Here is a 19,534-nt window from a genome sequence, read left to right on the forward strand (position 1 = left end):
TCGGGACTCGTCCTCAATGGGTTATGTTGCTATGGCTTCTACATGCTATGGCTTCTACTATGCTATGACTCCTACAAAATAAACTGCAGGAACTTTTGCCATTTGCTACTAGAGACATTACATTTTCAGCTACCACTGCTGCTACTACTATTATTGATGCCACCACTACCCTGTATATTGTTAAAGTGAACATTTCTGCACAAGTGATTCGCATGTTTAAAAATTTTCAGACGGTCATGACAATGAACGAGCACTTCAGACAACTGGCAGCTACTATGGGCTAGGGCAGTGTTATATTCCTAACACTTTCAAAGGAATCTCCCATAGGGGAAAACATGTTTGACATTTTGTCATTTTTTTTGTCACTTGTCTTTCTTTTTACAAATGTATTTGTAAGATCGCAACAGTACTGCTTATCTACGATTTTAACAAACATGTTGGAAAAAAGGAACCAGTGGGAATCGAACCTGTCATCTACTGCTTCCTATGCATCCACATTACCACTATGCTGTCCGCGGTTGCCGATATTCATGTTTGACATTGGTTGATAGCCGTCCTTTTGTACTTTTTGTTTAATTTAATTTAATTTAATATTTTTTTTCTTGTAATCAATAATCTTCATTGTTGTTGTTGTTGTGTTTAGTTCCAAGATCGAGTGATGAGAAGACTGGCTCTCTGCTGAGCGTTGCTAGGATACCAGCCGTCTGGATCATCTTGATCTGCTGCATGTGGGGGAGCGCATCACTAGGGTTCAGCGACCCCACCCTATCGGTCCATCTCACAAGTGTAAGTGTATCATATGGCTGTGTTCACTTCTCATCTAGTCATGCCCTTCCCATTAACCCACTGAGGACACGCTGATTTTGCTTTAACATGCATTTCTCATAGACACCTGCCCGAGTGTACTCAAGATTAATCTTCAATGGATTAAACATACATCCTCAGCTTGGACCAGCTCAGTTCAGCAAATCATTCCTTGGATGACAAGACCTCATATCTCATTTTGCCTATATCAAAAAAACCTTACTTAGTTTTGAAGAAAGAAGAATGCATGAAAAATACTGATTTGGGTTTCGTAGCATGACAATCATTAGTTGATGTTATTGAAAACAGTGTGTCTATATTATTTGACCTCAACTTTGGTCTTATTGTGCAAAAATGTTGAGAAAGTGAAAATTTCATTTTTGCCCTGGGCTCTTGAATATTCACGTTTATTGAGATACGAGGGCGTGTCACTCCAGGGATGAGAGTGACTTGATAGGGTGGCCGAGTCCAAAATGCATAATTTGGTCGCAGTGTGAGTCCTTGCGACTCTGCTAAATGCTGATGTGTATTATCCTGTACTCCTTGCTAGTAAGAGATGAAAACGTTCTGTTTGAGAGAGTCAATACTCTTTGGCCCAAATTCACGAAGGTGGTACAAACAAAACCATGGTTTAAACCATGGACAAAAACCATGGAGTGCCATAGTGTCGCATGGAATATTTCGTCACGAAATCAGTCATTTCGTCGATGAAATTATTATTTTGTAACAAAATGACAATATTTTGTAACTAAATGAACATTTCGTTAACGTAACCTGTCATTTTATCGACGAAATGACCAATTTCGTAACGAAATATTCCGTGCGACACTTGGCGCTCCATGGTTTTTGTCCATGGTTTAAACCATGGTTTTGTTTGTACCACCTTCGTGAATTCGGGCCTTTGTGGGTAAATGATCCGCCCTTGCTTTATCATAAAAACAACAGAGTGCAAACCTGGTAAAGTGCCCCCCCCCCCCCACAAACACACACACACACTCACACTCAGCAGAGAATGAGAGAGTAATAGAAACAAACTCCCTAATAAGTGTACACAAACAGTGTCAAATAATTCCCACTTGATTGTGTCGGTTAGGAGAGGGGACGTCGCCATATTACGCCTAATGATAGCAAAGACATTATTTTGCGCCAAGAAAACTACAAAATTTTAAAGTGATATGAGTGCATAATGAAGAATCTCATATTTGCCTACTCTACAATAAATCAAACATCAGATATTGTGACTAGACCCCGTCTGGTCAAAGTCTAAAAATATCTTCAAATAAAAACTAAAAAAAGTTTTGGTTCTCTGACTTTAATAGCCTGATGTGCTAAATATCATGATCTTCTGCATGCTGGACTGCACTTGAACTTCAAATCTTGTTGCCAGCATTCTGTGACTGGTGTCAGGAAATATAGTGAGACAGCGATAATGTGGTGCCTTGTTAAAGTCATCTGTTTGAAATTGGATATCATAAAAGTAAGAATGGTAGGCCAATTTAGTAATGGGCAATAAGCGGCGCTGCACACTTGCACTGGTCTGACAGTCCGGGACCTGTAAATTCACTATCGAACCAGTAATTTTTTCAGGAATGGACAAGTAAAAAAATGGAAAACTTGGGTACTTTTTGGTCTGACTGATAGGTTGGACCAGTAGAAAACATGTGCAGCCCTGCAATAAGACGATATTTTTGTGTCAAAATTTGTTGTAAGCATTTCAAATGCCATCCTTATAGAACTATGTGAGAATGCTTGCCATTTGAAGTCAGACCTAAGAGACATTATTTTTCATCCGATCTCATCTTCCTCTCCTCCTCAGCCTCCCCTGAAAATCAAAGATTCCCTCGTTGGGGTACTCTTCCTGCTTATAGGAGGAACGTACGGAGCAACGGCTCCCATCTGGGGCTATATAGCTGATAAGAAGGTAAGATTGATGCACTAAGTGTAACAATGTGTCCTTGCATCACAACACCAACAAAAAAACTGTTATTTTTGCAAACAGATATTGTCGCAGATGAGGAGGTCACAGACATTTTCGCGAGATGTGTTTGCGATTTTGACACCAAGGCTGTCATAAATGCACTTATTCCAAATTGAGATAATTCCGCTTTTTGTTAAATTAGCGGTCTAACTGTGATTTGCGAAATTTGCGAAAATCAAATCCTTGCAAAAATAACAGCTTTCCATACAATCCTTTCATTTTCTTGACCAAGCATACAATTTTGCAGTGTATGTTTTGAAAACGGTTCATATACAAGAAAAATAGCCGTAGCTTTGTCATGAAATTTACATCATAGCAAAGCTCGTAATATTTTTCTACAACTTTGCTGTATTGCATTTATAGCATAAATGCGTGGAACTATAAAGAGTTACATGGCTGTGATATACATAATGTTTTCCAAAAGCGCTCATGCTTGCACACAGGGGTTTTACACTGTGGTGCACAAACAGTTTAACCTGTTCCTTCCGCAATTCTCTGAACACCTTTAATGTCCCCAAACGAGATTCTTTTTGCCTGTCGACAGAGAAGGCTGCGAAAGCAGTCAAGCGGTGCTTGCATCCCCTCCCCACGGTTAACTACATGTGCCCTTGAATAATAGAAATATCAATCGGGTGCGATGTATGAATAGAGCGTGCGCTGATGGGCTCACAGACTCTTTTGTTCTACATGAAATTAGGCACCAGAATGCGATGACTGGGGGTCAGCGAATGCAAAAATCTACTGCGATCAGCTTTGATTGCTAATGTACATGTTCATACGAGTTTTGTCGCAGAACAAGGGCAAACTAAATCAGAACAAAGGAAAAATGTGCTGTGATATACAAATTTTTACAACAGAAAGAGAACAGGTGCTGATAGAATAAACTCTAAACTTTTTATCAAACCCATTTTGGGGGACTTTATCACTCAGAGAAACATGAATTGAGGCCACGAAAGCAGGTACTTTTGTCTTCATCTTGGGAACCTGGTATACCAGGTTCCTTTATATCAGTTGCTGAATTGAATTGAATTGAATTGAATTTAACCACTCCCACGGGAACCTGGTATACCAGGTTCCCGTAAGGAATGAGTTAATATACACTTCAAATAAAGTACTGGTAATTGAACCACAAGAAATCTGAGGGCTTGATATTGCATTTCTTGTCATTTACCACAGAAAACGACGCGGATCATGATGGCGTTAGGCTTCTACCTCTCTGGGCTGTCCTTCATGCTGATTGGTCCAAGTCCCCTTCTAAATCTACCCAGGTAAGACCCATTGTCCATCCAATGATACTGTATATGCTATATTTAGCGAGTCTAAATTTTCATGAATCTGGACTTCCCGACAATTTCGCGAGTGGTTAAATTCGCGATCAGGGAGTACTGTATGAAAAGGAGAAACATGTACTTGTTTGTTACATTCATATCGGTTTCAGAGTCATTATTTTCACGTGTCTTTAATTTTCGTGATTAGCACCTGACTCGCGAAATTTCGCGAAAGTAAAAACCTCGCGAAATTCGGCGTATACAGTCAGGTCCAGTCATAATCCCGACTGCAAATCAAGGTTAGCCAGTGTCTCACTTCACAGTGCTACAAATGACCATTTCCTCTAGTAACCTAGAGATGTTAAAAATAATGTTTCTAGCAATTCTATTTGCATTTCTTGAACTGCATCCTAGTGGTAGACTACACCTATTTAGGCCCTGTTGCATAAACATGTTGAAATCAAAATAAGTGAGAGGATCAGACATGGTAAGTTTATGAATACCCAAATGGAATGGGGACAGGCTGAAACCTGACTCAAGTTTGATTTTCCACCGTACAACGTATGTGTGATTGCATCTTTTTGTGCAACAGGTCCCTGTGGCCCCAGGAAAGGGCCTTTCCTACTTGGAAAGCTTTTTGCTATCTGTTTGCTTTCAGCACAAAACATTAAGCCTATATGAGTTGGAAATTATTTTGCTCATTGATATGCATGTCAGACACAAATACCAGATATATCCTGACATAGGTCTTTGGAACCTCCCTAATTTTGAAGTTTAAATGTTGGCAGCTCTGAGATGATTACGTACCAGAGCCGTCTGGTGCAAATAGTACTGTAAAAGTGAAAATTTTCGTGATGTAGAAAGTTTCGCACATTTCCCGCAACCAGAAGCGAGCACGTAAATAAAAAGCATGCAAATATATTTGCAATGCAAAATGTTCCTGTAATTAATTTTCTGATTCTGCAAAATTCACTCGTGAAGGTCTTCTTAATACTTGGCTGATCGTGAAAAATTACTTATGTGAAAATAGCCACCTGTATTACAGTGTTTGACAACATAACAGTGTAATTTGCAATATGTGGGACTGTTACAATTTCTGTACCATCATATGCTTCAATGTCTTGGTCCTTTTTCTCTCTTTCCAACAGTAAACTGTGGATCGTCATCGTAGCGTTAAGTCTCATGGGATTCTCAATAGGTGTGGCCCTCATGCCAGCCTTCCTTGACCTGCTTATGTCAGCTAAGTAAGTTCACAGTCCACAAAAAACAACAACAACAACAGCAACAACAAGAACAAAAGTACACCCTCTTTTTTTTTTTTTTTTCCTGTCTAGTCCAATGGTCAAGCTTGCAAGAGTTGCTTAGTTCTGCTCATGTCTACTCAGTAAGTTGAAACCACACAGACAAACAGGGGCGGATCCAGGAATTCCATTAAGGGGAGGGGGGCGCAAACAATATTTCTGGTGCGTACTTCCGGTTTTTATCCCATTTTTTAAATTTCTTTTGTTTTAACAACAAATAGAGAGGGGACGCGTGCCCGGGTGCCCCCGTCTGGATCCGCCACTGAACAAATGTTTGTGCACCTTTGAATGTTTCTATAACAGATATATGGCACTATACTAATAATGTGTATAATTATCATCATCATCATCAAAGCAAAACAAAGTAATAAAAGGAGATAATAACAACTGCAACAACTCTTTTTTTTTTTTTTTTTTTTTTTTTTTGGTCTTGTCTAGACTGTCGGTCAATCCTGCAGAGTTGTGTAATCCAGCTCATGTCTGCTAAGTAAGTTGGCAAACCACAAACAAATCGAGCAAAATGATGAAAGAAATCCGCAACAGGAGTAAACCATTTTTTTTTTTCTTTGTCTAGACCAACAGTCAATCTATAAGTTTTGAGTAATCCTGCTCATATTTGCTACAAAAATTTTGCAAACCACAAACAAAATAAAATGAAATGATAAAGGACGACAGCAAGACCAATGTGCAACAAAGAACAACAGTTTTTTTTTTTTCCAGATGTACTGTAGAATTGTTGGGAGAATAGTGCTTTATAGTCTTGGGAGTTATACCAGTCACCAAAATGACATATCTAGGTTTTACTTGTTACGTCTGGTAGTCAGTTTTACAGTCTCTATGTAGATCATTCGGCGCTTTGCCTTACTTGCTATTAAAGCTTTTTTATGCCTCCGCCACGAAGTGGTGCCGGAGGCATTATCTTTTCGGGTTGTCCGTCCGTCCGTCCGTCCGTCCTTTTGTCCGTCCGTCCGTCCGTCCGTCCGTCCTTCCGTCCGTCCGTCCGTCCGTCCGTCCTTCCGTCCGTCCGTAATGAATTTTGTGGACAAGGTAACTATCGAAACCTGTTGAGGTATCCTAATGAAACTTGGCATGTATGTGTATTAGGGGGTGAAGTTGTGCCTATCAACTTTTGGGTGCACATGCTCAAGGTCAAAGGTCAAAAGGTCAAGGTCAAATACATAAAATTTCACTATTTCCACCATATCTATTGAATGCCTGAAGATATTTTCTTGAAACTTAGTGTATACATGTTTTACCCAATTAAGATTCTCTGGTGAAAGTTTGGGTCATGAGGTCAAAGGTCAAAGGTCAAAAGGTCAGGGTCAAATACATGAAATTTCACTATTTCCACCATATCTATTGAATGCCTGAAGAGATTTTCTTGAAACTTAGTGTATACATGTATTACCCAATTAAGATTCTCTGGTGAAAGTTTGGGTCATGAGGTCAGAGGTCAAAGGTCAAAAGGTCAAGTAAAAATATTAAAACTTCTTTTTTTTCTCCATACCTTGGAAAATTGTTCAAGGTATCTTCATGGAACATAGTATTTACATGTACTGACTGGAAGTGATTATCTAGAGAATGTAGGGTTCATGGGGTCAAAGGTCAGGGGTCAAAGGTCAAGTGCAAGACTTCAAAATGTTACTATTACCCTCATATTTATGCAATGCCAGCAGGGTTATTTTTTTACACTTGGTGTAAGCATGTGTAACCTAATAGAAATTCTCTGGAAAGTTTTTTTTTTTTCTTCTTTTTTTTGCCTCAAAGGTCAAAAGGTCAACGATCAAGTGAAAGTGCTGAACTAACTTTTTCCTCCATATCTCGAAGTGGCTCAAGTTATCTTGAAACTTAGTACATATTATGCATGTTCTACCTGAAAGTGATTATCTTATGAATTTTAGGGTCAAGGGCCAGATGAAAATGGTAACAGTTTACTATTCAATTCAGAAATTGCACTTTTTCTCCACACCTGTACCTTGAAAATTACTCAATGCCTAAATGTATGAATGGGTCAAAGTCAAGTTAAAGTCCTTAAATCCCTAGATACATGCTCTCCTATTCATCCAATTAAACCTACGTCAAGGAAGGTGAACATTCAACACATTTGTGACAAACTTGTCATTTCAATATTTTGCCAATTTTGTGAAAATGTAATCACACATTGTCCACATGTAAACTATCTAGACCTATTGGGAAAATCATGCATTATGGCGGAGGCATACCAGTCGCCAAAGCGACATTTCTAGTTAATTTTACATCAGCATTCAGCAGGATCAGTATCCCATCAAGATTTGGCCTTCGTGTAGGTTAGTTAATAGTTTGAGCCCACTGGGGTGTAGCAATGTGCCTTAGTCCTGCAGGAAGGCCATGGTAGCACAATGGGGATTAGGGGATTAGTTAGTCTGTGCCCATTGACAACAGTATTAGTTTCTAGACATTTTCACCAGTTGGCAAAGAGAGCACTTTTGTCAGCTGGTGAGCAATGCTCAGTATTCAGGATTAGTGAATTGTTAATGTTTAAAATGTATGTTCATGTATTTGAAGAGCAGTAAAATCTATTCATTTCAGTCAATCGTATCTTAAAGGACAAGTTCATCTTCATAAACATAAAGATTGAGAGAATGTAGCAATATTAGTAAAACACATCAGTGAAAGTTTGAGGAAAATTGAACAATCGATGCAAAAGTTATGAATTTTTAAAATTTTTGTGTTGGAACCACTTGATGAGGAGACTACTAAGGCTCGTGATGTCATATGAGTACAACAGTAAAAAGAAAATGTAAAGAAAATTCAACATATTTTCACTTTTTTCGCATAATAAAAGAGCACTTGACTTGCCTCTTTCTAAAGGCAATGGGAATAATATTACCCATAACATACATATATGTCAGTAACGAGTGAAGGGAATGTGTACTTTTTTCAAAAGATGAAATTTTGTGAAATTCTCTTTATATTTTCCTTATATTGTTGTACGCATGTGACATCATACACTGCAGTAGTCTTCTCATCAAGCGGTGACTGCACGCAAACTTCAAAAATTCATAACTTTTGAACGGATTGTCCGATTTTCCTCAAACTTTCAATGTGTTCCACTAATATTGCCTCATTCTCTCAATCCTTATGAAGGTGAACTTGTCCTTTAAAGCCCAGATAAAACAGTTATAAACTTAGATGTATGCAGTTTTGTATCATTCTGAAGCTGTCATCATGCTTGTCTCCTGTTTGTTGTTCAGGTGGTACGGCTTGCCCGACAATCTCGCTACACACGGAGTTATATCTGGCGTATTCAGCGGAGCGTTTTCTCTAGGGTAAGCCATGACGTGGGCTTCATATCGTAAAACATGTTATCAACGACAAGTTACGATAGTTGTTATAAGCTACTGAAATCCTTGCATCAAATTGGTTGAGAGAGTTGCCAAGTCTCCCTGATTCTGCAGGAGTCCCCCTGAAAATGTCGAAATCTGTTGATGTCTATTAAAATAAGAGAATATTCAAATCTCCCTGATTTGGGAATTATTTTTGCCTATTGAAATCCATGTAACACACAGATATCTCCCTGATTACTGTGTGGAATCTCCCTTATTTGAATGTGGGAATATTGGCAGACCTGGATTGAGAGCAAATTTGTCATAGAAATGCAGCAGTTGTTACTGATTATAAGTTTTATGAAGTGGGACCCTGGTGTTCAATTCATTTAAGGAGAAGAACTGAATAGTTTGAAATGTAGCTGCCATTTTAAAACCATCATGGAAATGGAAGAGAGATTTCCTCAACTCGACGCTGAGCTTTTGTCGAAAGGACCAAAATAAAATGCAAGTTTAGGTTTTGCACTTAGAATAATTATATAAAAGATAATGATGCAAATCAAAGAAAGAATGATATAAACCAGACAGAAGAACCAATATACATTTCTTATTTTATATTACTCAAGGTTACTGATTTTGGTTTTCTTATGTTACAGGTGACTTCCATTATAATGAAGTCCTTGGCACGGCAGTTTTCTTTCGTTGTGTCGAAATTTTGTTGTAGCAGAAGGGTAAAGTTATTGAAGAGATATAGATTATAATTTTAGTGCCTGAATTTTTACTTTGCTGTAACGAAAATTCCATTATAACTGTATTTGTATTAACGGGAGTGCATTGTACTTCAGTACTTTTAGCTCACCTGTTCTAGAGGGGCCAGTAAGGTATTGCAATTATTTATCACTAAGCCGTCTTGTGTAAACTTTTTACATTTTCATTGTCTTCTTGAAAACCTCGTGACAGGTTTGCATCAAACTTGGCAGGTACACGTTGTAGCATCCCTAGCTTGACAGGGTCTCAATTTGCGTGGATGGGGAGCATGCCATCCCTGGAAATTAGGAGGCTTTTGAATACCATACTGGTATGCCAATTCAGATATGAGGTCGTGTCACCTTGGGGCTACTATTATAGGCCTGACATGTTTGAATGCTTTTAAAACCTTGTCAATGAGTGCATTTGATGCAAGTCTTTCCAGATGCAGTTATATAATGTCTTCCCCCCCCCCCCTCCCCCACCTGAAATGCAGAACTTTCATCGGTCCAACAATAGCTGGCGCCTTGGTGGATACCTTTGGCTTCGACTGGTCGGCGACGTTATTTGCTGGTGGCAACTTTGTGGCGATGATCTTGATTTGTTTATTTGGTGTTTGGGAGTATCAGTGTGGAAAAGGGTGAGTTGTACTTAAATTCTTTGACAAGTTCCTTTACAGATCCTTTATTCTTCCTTTCTCCTTCTCTATCTCCTCTTTTTTTTTCCTACCATCTCTCTCTCTCTCTATGAATATTTTATCTCTTTTATTTCTTCTCTCCCTCTGTCCAACATCATATATGACCCTGCACCACAAAACCAACAAAAAGTCGCCAGACATGGATTATTAGTTAAGAGCAGACTCTGAAAGAGCAGACTCTAAGCTTTAAAATGATGTATAACTCGATTCAAATAGACTCTCCTAACCTATCATAATACTGGAAAGAATGCACACACTCTGGAAAGTGTGAACTGAGAAAAGAGGCTTTGAAGTACAGGGTCTATTCAAGCACTTAATCTTCACCAAGCTGTGCTAGCTGTGTGATGAATGGAACAAAAAACAGGATGTCAACCACCAGAGTAAGAACACTGAAGAGATTATCAGATTACGCTGAAATTGAGCATGCTTTAATAACACATTTTGTAGATGATTAAAGGGGATGGCTAGTAACTGATCAGTGGGAATCAGTGGGAATGCTAGGGATGATTGTTCCAATCCTTGTGGGATTCATTTAAGAGTACATTATATATCTATTTTTGTGTGAAAATTATTTGCTTCAGAATGGTCTCATATTCAAGTAATGTGCAGTTTAATGTTTCCAGGTTAGCATGCCTGTACAATGACGGGGCGATAGTAAACTGGCCGTTAACAATCAGTTCAGTGGTTCAGTCAAGTGAAAATTTGTCACTTTACGTGATACTTCTAAGTTTACAGTCAAGGTACTTAGTACTCATTTACAGATCCACTAAATGTAGGTATCTTTCTGATATAAATGGATGAAAACAGTACGGTGTATCTGTGTCTCTGTACATTGTATTTTACACCTAGTGTAGCGATTAAAGTGGGGATGGTTTTTCACATGAAATTGATAAATACAACACTACGTTGTTTCAGTAAAGCTTGCCAGTTTGAAAGTACAGGGGAACTTTTTTATAACAAGCTGCTCGTCAATGAATACTCACAGTTTGGTGAACAGTGATGTCTAGATTGATAGCATTGTTGTGGAAAGAAGAAATACACTCATTTTAGTGCTGACACCATTTCACATGTTTCCTCTCGTCCCCTCTATTTCTTTCAGGAGGCGAAAACCACCGCATTTGAGGGACAGTCCGTACCCGGAGATTGTGGGTAGAGAGTCGCCGGCTACAACCGCGTAACCCAAAGGACAGTTTCTGTGCAAGGTATGATGGGATAATTGCCCTGCACAGTTTAAAAAGAAGGAAGAGACAACCAGAACTGAAAAAAAAAAGGAGAAGGGAAGAAAATACCCATGGTCATGTGACCTGGTCATGTCATGTGACCTCCAAGCTCATCCTCCACCACAACTCATCATTTCTCTTGTTCATTTATTTGAGGCGAAACAAAATGTCATGTGACCGCCCAGCTCAAAGGCCATAAAAAGTCACAGATTATGATTTTCCGTAATGGACTAAAATTTGTCATTTCACTTAACCAACTCACTTTTCTTTTGTAAAGTTTGTCTTACCTGGGAGAGTAATCCTTTCTCTACATACTGTCAAAAAATTTGGCAGCTTAAAATGAAATAAGAATTGAGATTTTACCAGTTTTTCTGGACCATTTTTTTTTTTTCTGGACAGGTACTGCTTTCACTGGGAAATTGATACTTCTGCACAGCACGCCTGAATGACCCTAATCTTTAAATCCTCTTTTGTCCCTTTTCTATGAAACTGCACCTCCTAGCTCCCTCTGATTTTTGGTCACTTTTTAAATGGGTTAGGTTGGTTCAGTTTTAGGTTATAATTTGCCATACTGTATCAAACTATTGGCCTACTTTTTATGGGGTTTGAGCTGGGCAATCACAAACTAACAGTAAGTTAAGGCAATCAGTGAGTGTTGTCCAATACTCTGTTTGTGTAGGATGCATGCTGCTGTCGACCCCAGAAGTGTACCATTTGTCAAGATTCGACGTGAGGTGTTATTATTTCTTGCCGTGTAGACTTGTATTCCCCTTTCAGCTGTTAACTCAGTATGTGCCACAGTGTAACCCCCCCGTGTGGCACATTATTCTGAGACGGCAATGCACGTATGCTTCAGGAAAGCATTCGGTTTTTGAAAGCCATGTAACTTTATACAGAAATGTTTATAGTAGTCATGGAATGAGCAAAGTTGAAGAGAAAATTCCAAGCTTTGCTGTGATATAAATTTTATGGCAAATCTGTGATCATTATTTTTTTTTTTCTGTCAAATGGCCAGTAGCTACAGTATTGTCCAGGCAAGAAGGCACAACTTTTGCACAGACACAGCCATGACAGAAAGTAAGAATTTATTGGAAAAGCCCCTAGGGGATATGGCTATTCAATCACCACACAGTGCAAGCTACATCTGAGAGGAATGTAATCTCGAGTACCAACAAAGTTTTCTTTGCACTGGGGCATTTGATGATTTGTCAGTTGGTTTGGACGGGTTTGTGCAGTTGAGCAAAATATGTGAACGTGGCACGCCGTCGACCGAGTAAGGCGTGCAAGCCTGGCACATAGAGGGTTACATGTAATGATAACTCCACAAGCTTCTTGTCATGTACAAGTAGGAAATCACGTTGGGTACCGGTACAGGATAAAATGACACTTTAATGAGAATAGATTAGTAGACCCTGTGTATCGTTAGATACAATCATGATACAGTCAAACCTGTCTACCGGTATATAGCAGCCACCCAAGGGAGACGAAATGAGTGGCCGTTATAATCAGGTGGCCGCTATAGACAGGTTATCCAACTTAAGTTCGCATTGCCTACATGTACATGTATCAGCATTGTATATATCTACAAGTACTTACATGTACATGTATCACTGAACGTTGCCCATGAATGACTGGCACGGCTAAAAAGCAGAAAAACACGCTGAATTATCTGCTTGGCTACGGCTCCATCGGGTCTGTGGCCGCTATAGACAGGTTAAAATCTACTGCAGGAAACAAAATTTGTGGCGGCTGTCCGCGTAAGACAGGTGGCCGTGGACTGAGATGATGATGTTTTCAATCATTCTACACTAGAGGGAAGTCAGTCTGTGATAAGAGTTGAAGGCACAATCATACTGCACAAGAAATGCAAATCACATACCTAAACTAGACTTATACAGTGGGTGTCTATCTCATTCTTATATGACTGACAAGCTTTTTCTCAAGTCTTACAAAAAAACACAAACGAAAAAGAGACAAAACACAGATATCTAACTAGCAACAAAAAAAGGAAGAAAAAAAAAAAGCACATTTTGGGACTGTCTTCTTCTTTTTAGCCAGGATAAGCCAAAATATATTTACCAATATGCGCCCGATCATATGATTGCAGCATTTCTAGTGACCTCATTAGAACGGATTTTCTCTGTATTCTGTTATGGGTTTGATTTTAGGCCAGTAAGAAGCAATATATTGCAGATGATGAATGTTTAAAAAAAAAAGAGAAATCTTTTATGTAAAGAATACATTACTCTGAGGTACATGTCTCTGACATGGCATGGAGACGTTATGTTAAAAAAAAAATGTGCGTAAACCTCACTGCAACAACCTCATATCCTACAGCTCTATAATTATTTTAATTTGAACATTTAAGTTATAAAGAAGACTTTGCTACCTCACAACCACATGCAAAACTGTAATGACTTCAGTTTTAGCTTGTGCAATGTCTTGGGGGACTACATTTTCAGATTTTTTTATATATTCATATTTTTGCGTAAGTTAAAACAAGATGTGCGTTCTTCAGGTGGAATTATTAATCTATTGAGCAATCCGCCATTATTTTTGTTTCAATGGAAATTTAGTACTCCTATTCTCCTTTGTACAGAAGCAGCTGATTCTCTGTACATTCTAACATGCTCGTTGCAACCTGGCTGTAACTAAACAAGCAAGCTGTCATTGCAGGGTGTGACTGTGTATGTGTGTTCCTGACAAACTGGGCTAACTCTCCCCACTGATTTTAAGTGTTTGTTAACCCTTTATATGCTCTGAGTGCTGATATTAGCACGAAAAACCCCATATTGCATAGTGTTGCATACACTGACCAAGGACCCTGGAAACAAAAGGGTTGAATAAACTTTCTTACACACCTGGCAGAGTTTGAGGAACAAGGATCCAACACTGAACTTCTTCATGGAAAAAAGGAAATCACAGCCATGAGATGTTTCCATGGAAACTTTCTACAGTGACTCAATTGTGAAAGTTATATTGTAATATTCATTTTCACAGTGTACTGGACAGCTGATCATGATTTTAATTAAAGTTGAATAATTAAAGGACTAGAAAATGTAAAGGTCTTGAACAAGAATACGTGCTGCAGAATGAGAAATTGATAATTTATTTTTGCAAACTAAATGCTTTTGTTACAGATTGTATTCAGATGTAGTTATCATGCAGATGATAGTGGATGATGGAGAGATAGGGATATAAAATATATATCATATTTAAAGTGTATCTTAAGATTTAGAAAGATTATGAGAGGTATCATTTACCCCAGTGAGACTATGGGAAGCCACGCGTAGTTTCATTACCTGGTACTGAGCTTCGCGTAGTGTGGCGGTCTGACCACAAACTTGCCACGAAAGTTACCAGCGAAGCTTCCTGGAAGACTCCATGCACGTTCGTAGGAGCGTTCTCACTTTTCATGAAACTGTGCATAGTTTTTGTGTAGAGTGGCCTCGCAGGACTGAAGTTTGTCATGCGATTAGATCAATATCACATAGTTTAAGCACATTGCACATTATTTTGCTCACTGTTGCAAGTTTACACATTTGATATTCAAGGAGGACGTGTTTTTGCCTTTGTGGTGCAGGCAAGTTAGGAGTCCAAAACCATGAATGGTTTTGCATCCCTCAAACGATGCATTTTTTTTTTTCGGTAGTGTGATCGCATGCTCTAACTACAGAAGTAATTGGAAAGTAATTGATGTATAGTTTCACATAGTCTGACTGGGGCTGTGGTATGTGTGTGTGTTCATGTGTGGAAGGGAAAATGTTGCATTCATGTTATGACATAAGGCAAGTTGATGCTTTCTGCTAAACCACCAACTCCCCTCTCTTTCTGTAGTACGTTCAGATTTAAAAAAAAAATAAATAAAACAAGACAAAAAAGAGTTTCCAGAGACAAGAATTGCTTTGCAATATTGTGAAGAAATGTTTCCAAGTTATAAAAACCTTCAATATTCATCTCCACACACATGAAAAAGAAAAAAAAAACTTTATTTTTTTTCTTCAAAAATGACAAGAACAGACATGAATGTTCCAGTAATGAAATTGTTCACTGATAGTAAAGATAACCAAGCGAAAGATTTGCTCTCAACCATCGCTGAAAAGACTCTGTTGTCCATTTTTTGTCTATTTTGATTTCTGTATTGTCCCAAACTTAAACAAACACACTGAAATGATGGCATATTGTGGCTGTACAAAATATTTCTGATGAGAGCATATTTTCTTTAATAGACTAGGAATAATTTTTTTTTTTTTTTTCTGATAGTAATTTCCACTCTTGAATTCGTTTTTCCTTTTGCTCGACATTGCTTTTTCGGTTTTGTTTTATATATTCCTCACACGCAACTCAGAAATCAAATGATGTGTCAGGTTTTGTACAACATAGAATAGTGATTCTCTCTCCACATTGGAGAAATTGTGTGTTTATTTTCTTTCAGTAATCACCACTGCACGACTAAATTCTTGTATTCATTGTGTCATGTACTATAATCAGTGTTTTGCTCTTTCTTCATAAATTATGTACGTTTGTATGATTCTCTTTGAACTTTATGGCCCGAATATACGAAGGTGGTTTAAATCTAAACCGCGGTTTTATGCAAATTTCTTCTGCGTAAATATGGTTGACAGATAGCGTACGCCAACAGATGTCCAGTATTGAAAAGGCTCATTAATACACGTTTATGTCAAAGGTACGCCTACACTTGTATTTCACACTGGTATTTCAACCTTGCTTAAGTCGACCTCGCATAAGTTGAAAAATCGCCTAAGTGGAAGATCTTTTCAAGTCCCCTTCTCTTTATATTCTCCTGAATATTATTCCTCAAAGTCGAATTTTCTCTAAGTCAAAGCTACTTCTTCAGTCCAAATGAATTCAACCATCCAAACACTGCTTGGGTCAGTCAAATGGCATTATTTCTCTGAATTTTCGTAAGTTTTCATTTTTTTTTTTTTTTATTTATCTGAATATCAATCTATATTTTTCTTTTCTGGTCCACATAACCTCCTTACACTTTACCTAAAACTTTATTTGGAGTCTCTCACATTTTTAAGTCTGCCAACACTCAATGAACCTCACAACCAGTCCTGTCTTCTCATAAGGGCAAATATATCAGTCTAGAATTGTGTAAAGAAAAAAGACAAATAATAAATACAAGCAACTCCCATTTTGACCTTGTGACCGACAGTTTTCTTTCATTACAAAGTGTATATCAAAATTTCATCAGTGCTGAACAATCAAAGTATATAGATAGATACATAAATAGTCATTGTTGCCCCTGAATTTTATGTCACAATAAAATTTTATTGTAATCACATTTGTGAGAACAGGAGTGTACTGCACACGGATTCTTTACCAATTATCTCCATTAGCTTTTGTTAAATATGTTGTGTATATAAAACAAAGAAAAGATACACAACATGGTTCTTGAGGACTGTTATAATGATTTTCATTTTTTTTTTCACGCCAACTATTTTGCAGAGACAATCCATGATGAACAATGTGATACAAAATTATAATTAATGGTTTTTTTTTTTTTCCATACTGTCATCCTTTTTAGTATGCTCTCAGGCATAGTTTTCAAAATGTTACCCTTATTAGGTTGATAGAGGAACAGTTTTAAACCAGGGTAAAGCACTAGTAACTCTCACCTTACTCACCTTTGTACATGTGTAGTAAGTCTGCTAATATTCCTTCTCTTTCTTATAAGTACCTATACAATGCAAAAGCATGTTGACTTGTGTTGATCTATGATACCCCTAATATCGAGTATGAGGCCATGAATATTTTAGTATGTGCCATATGTTTTATATTTTTTCCCCACCATTTTTCCTCCAATAACTTGTATATGCCCACAAAAAGGGGAGAAAAATCTTCCTAAACAGGACTCTGTCGATCTGCCAATCATGGATTTGAAAAGTACTAGTATGATCAGCGAAAGACAATATAAGATTCACCTCTTCATAGACTGAGCATAACTTGGGTGTTTCCATCTTACTATTATGAATATATTATGAATATACAGTCAACCTTGTCGACCTCGCATAAGTCGAATAATCGCCTAAGTCGAAGGTCTTTTCAAGTCCTCTTCTCTTTATATTCTATTGATTTTAATCCCTCATAAGTCGAATTTTGTCTCAGTCGATGCTATTTCTTCAGTCTATATAGATTCGACTCAGGCAAGGTTGACTGTGTATTAAGAAATATTGCAAGGAAATATGCAGGCAGAAACATTATTATAAAATATATGGCAAAAATATATTCTTTGGCCATGTAAGTGATGATCAGAGTGTGAAACATCAACATGTCAGCATGCATTTGCGTATCATTGGTCCTTAAATAATTCGAGACAGCTTTGTTTGAGTTCAACAGTGAACTACAATGTAGTAAAACCAGGGTATTGACTAAAAATTTCTTGGGTACTGACAATGAAAAGCAGGATTATGTTTCACATTTATTATTCAAATATTTGATGATTTATTATTATATAAGAATGTTGTTCTTCAGATGCCACGTACCCATTATATAGAGCTGCATCGATTGAAAAATTTATGTCAAAGAAAGAATGTAATGCATATAGAAAATTATATTGTTTTCTTTGTATTTATGCATAAAAGCTTTAATTGAAATAAATATTTTTCATGAAATCATCTGAACATTGTGTTAAAACTGTCATTATTTCTGATTTTATGATCTTAACTAGTCTAACCAGTGCCTGATACTCTACTTTTTTTTTTCATCTCAGTGCCCATGATGTACAATATATGTTTGAATAGTGTTACATTGTACATGCATGCACATAGAATCTCTTGAACACACACACACACACACACAAGACACACACACATGCAAACAGACAAGGGTGAATGAACTTGAGAGGTGTGATTTATATATGTATGTATATATATTATACAAATAATGAATGTTTATGAGTGCAATGGACAGAATATTTCATGAGGTGAAAGATGAAATGATCCATTCAACGAGGCGCAGCCGAGTTGAATGGATCAAACATTTCATCTTTCACCGAATGAAATATTCTGTCCATTGCACGAATGAAAAACATTTTTATTTGTTTTATATAATGCCTAAAATAGATCCTTGTCATTTGATGTTTTATTAATTTAGAAACAAGAGAGAATCTAAGATCGCAAGAGTGCTCACTGAGCATTTTACGCTAGCGCGGTGTCGCATACACACACTGCAAACGCAAGCGCATTTGACACGCGCAGTGTGCCGGGCTCTCAGCGAGCGTGCAATGGAGCAAATGAAATCGTATGGATCCAAAATTGCATGGTAAATGGATCCACAGTTGCACGGACAATGACGTCATAGTGAAATGGGCAGAATGATCAATGTCAAACAACCAATCAAATGAGAAGGACCTCTTCAGGCGTTATATAAATATATACATATATATATACATGTATGCATATGATATATTTCATGAAGGTTGGATGTCACCTATGCAAGAAAACAAATAAAAAGGCAGTACATCCAGTGATATTGCTGCTTGATACTGCACTTCATTTACGAATGAAGAGCAGTCTATCAAAAGCAAAGTCACTGGATGTTTAGTGGACTCCCATTAGAAGTCCTCGGGACCAGCCCCTTCTCTTTCCTTAAATTGAAATTTCCTTAACCAAACAAATAAACAATAAAAATGCATCGAGAGGATAATATTGTGGCCTGGATTTTGATTTTGTTGTAACCGAAATTTCATTATAGCCATGTTCATTATAATGGTAGTGCACTGCATGGCCGGCGGAACTTGGGGCCCCTCCCCCACCTTTTTTGCACCATACAAAGGAATACATAAGGTGTCAGCTCTTCGGGCCCCCCACTTTTTTAACCCCGGAAGTGCATACATGCCACTAGAAAGAGATAGAAAGAAATGTTGAAGTGTGAATTTGGTAAGGCTTTGTTTTGGCGCTGAAGACCTTTTTTTTTGCTTGTCAGCTGCAGAAACCATGAAGTGGAATGAGAAAGATGAGCCGAAGGCCTTTATTTTATTTTGAATTATTTATCTATTTATTTATTTTTATTTTTTTTTTTTGCTTGTCAGCTGAAGAACCTGGAAGTGGACAGGGAGAGATGAGCTGAAGGCCTTTTTTTGTTTGTTCGCTTGTTTGTTGCACGTATTTGCGTTTTGTTTTGTTTTTTTGCTTGTCAGCTCATGAAACCCAGAAGTGGGCCTCCCCCCCCCCCCCCCCCACTTTT

At 37.8% G+C, this 19,534-nt stretch overlaps 1 protein-coding gene across 1 annotated transcript in view; it reads left to right on the forward strand.

Annotated features, from left to right (window-relative positions):
• The window catches only part of LOC140226658 (MFS-type transporter SLC18B1-like), a 28,220-nt gene extending 16,942 nt beyond the window's left edge, over positions 1 to 11,278 (forward strand). The window contains exons 7-13 of the mRNA XM_072307099.1: positions 644 to 786; positions 2,621 to 2,725; positions 3,959 to 4,050; positions 5,199 to 5,294; positions 8,585 to 8,659; positions 9,900 to 10,043; positions 11,200 to 11,278. Of these exons, the coding sequence (XP_072163200.1) occupies positions 644 to 786; positions 2,621 to 2,725; positions 3,959 to 4,050; positions 5,199 to 5,294; positions 8,585 to 8,659; positions 9,900 to 10,043; positions 11,200 to 11,278 (734 nt within the window). The remainder of the gene's footprint in view (positions 1 to 643; positions 787 to 2,620; positions 2,726 to 3,958; positions 4,051 to 5,198; positions 5,295 to 8,584; positions 8,660 to 9,899; positions 10,044 to 11,199) is intronic.
• Positions 11,279 to 19,534: the final 8,256 nt, after the last annotated feature.

This window comes from Diadema setosum, chromosome 3 (assembly GCF_964275005.1).
Source record: "Diadema setosum chromosome 3, eeDiaSeto1, whole genome shotgun sequence".
NCBI classification, from domain to species: Eukaryota; Metazoa; Echinodermata; class Echinoidea; order Diadematoida; family Diadematidae; genus Diadema; species Diadema setosum.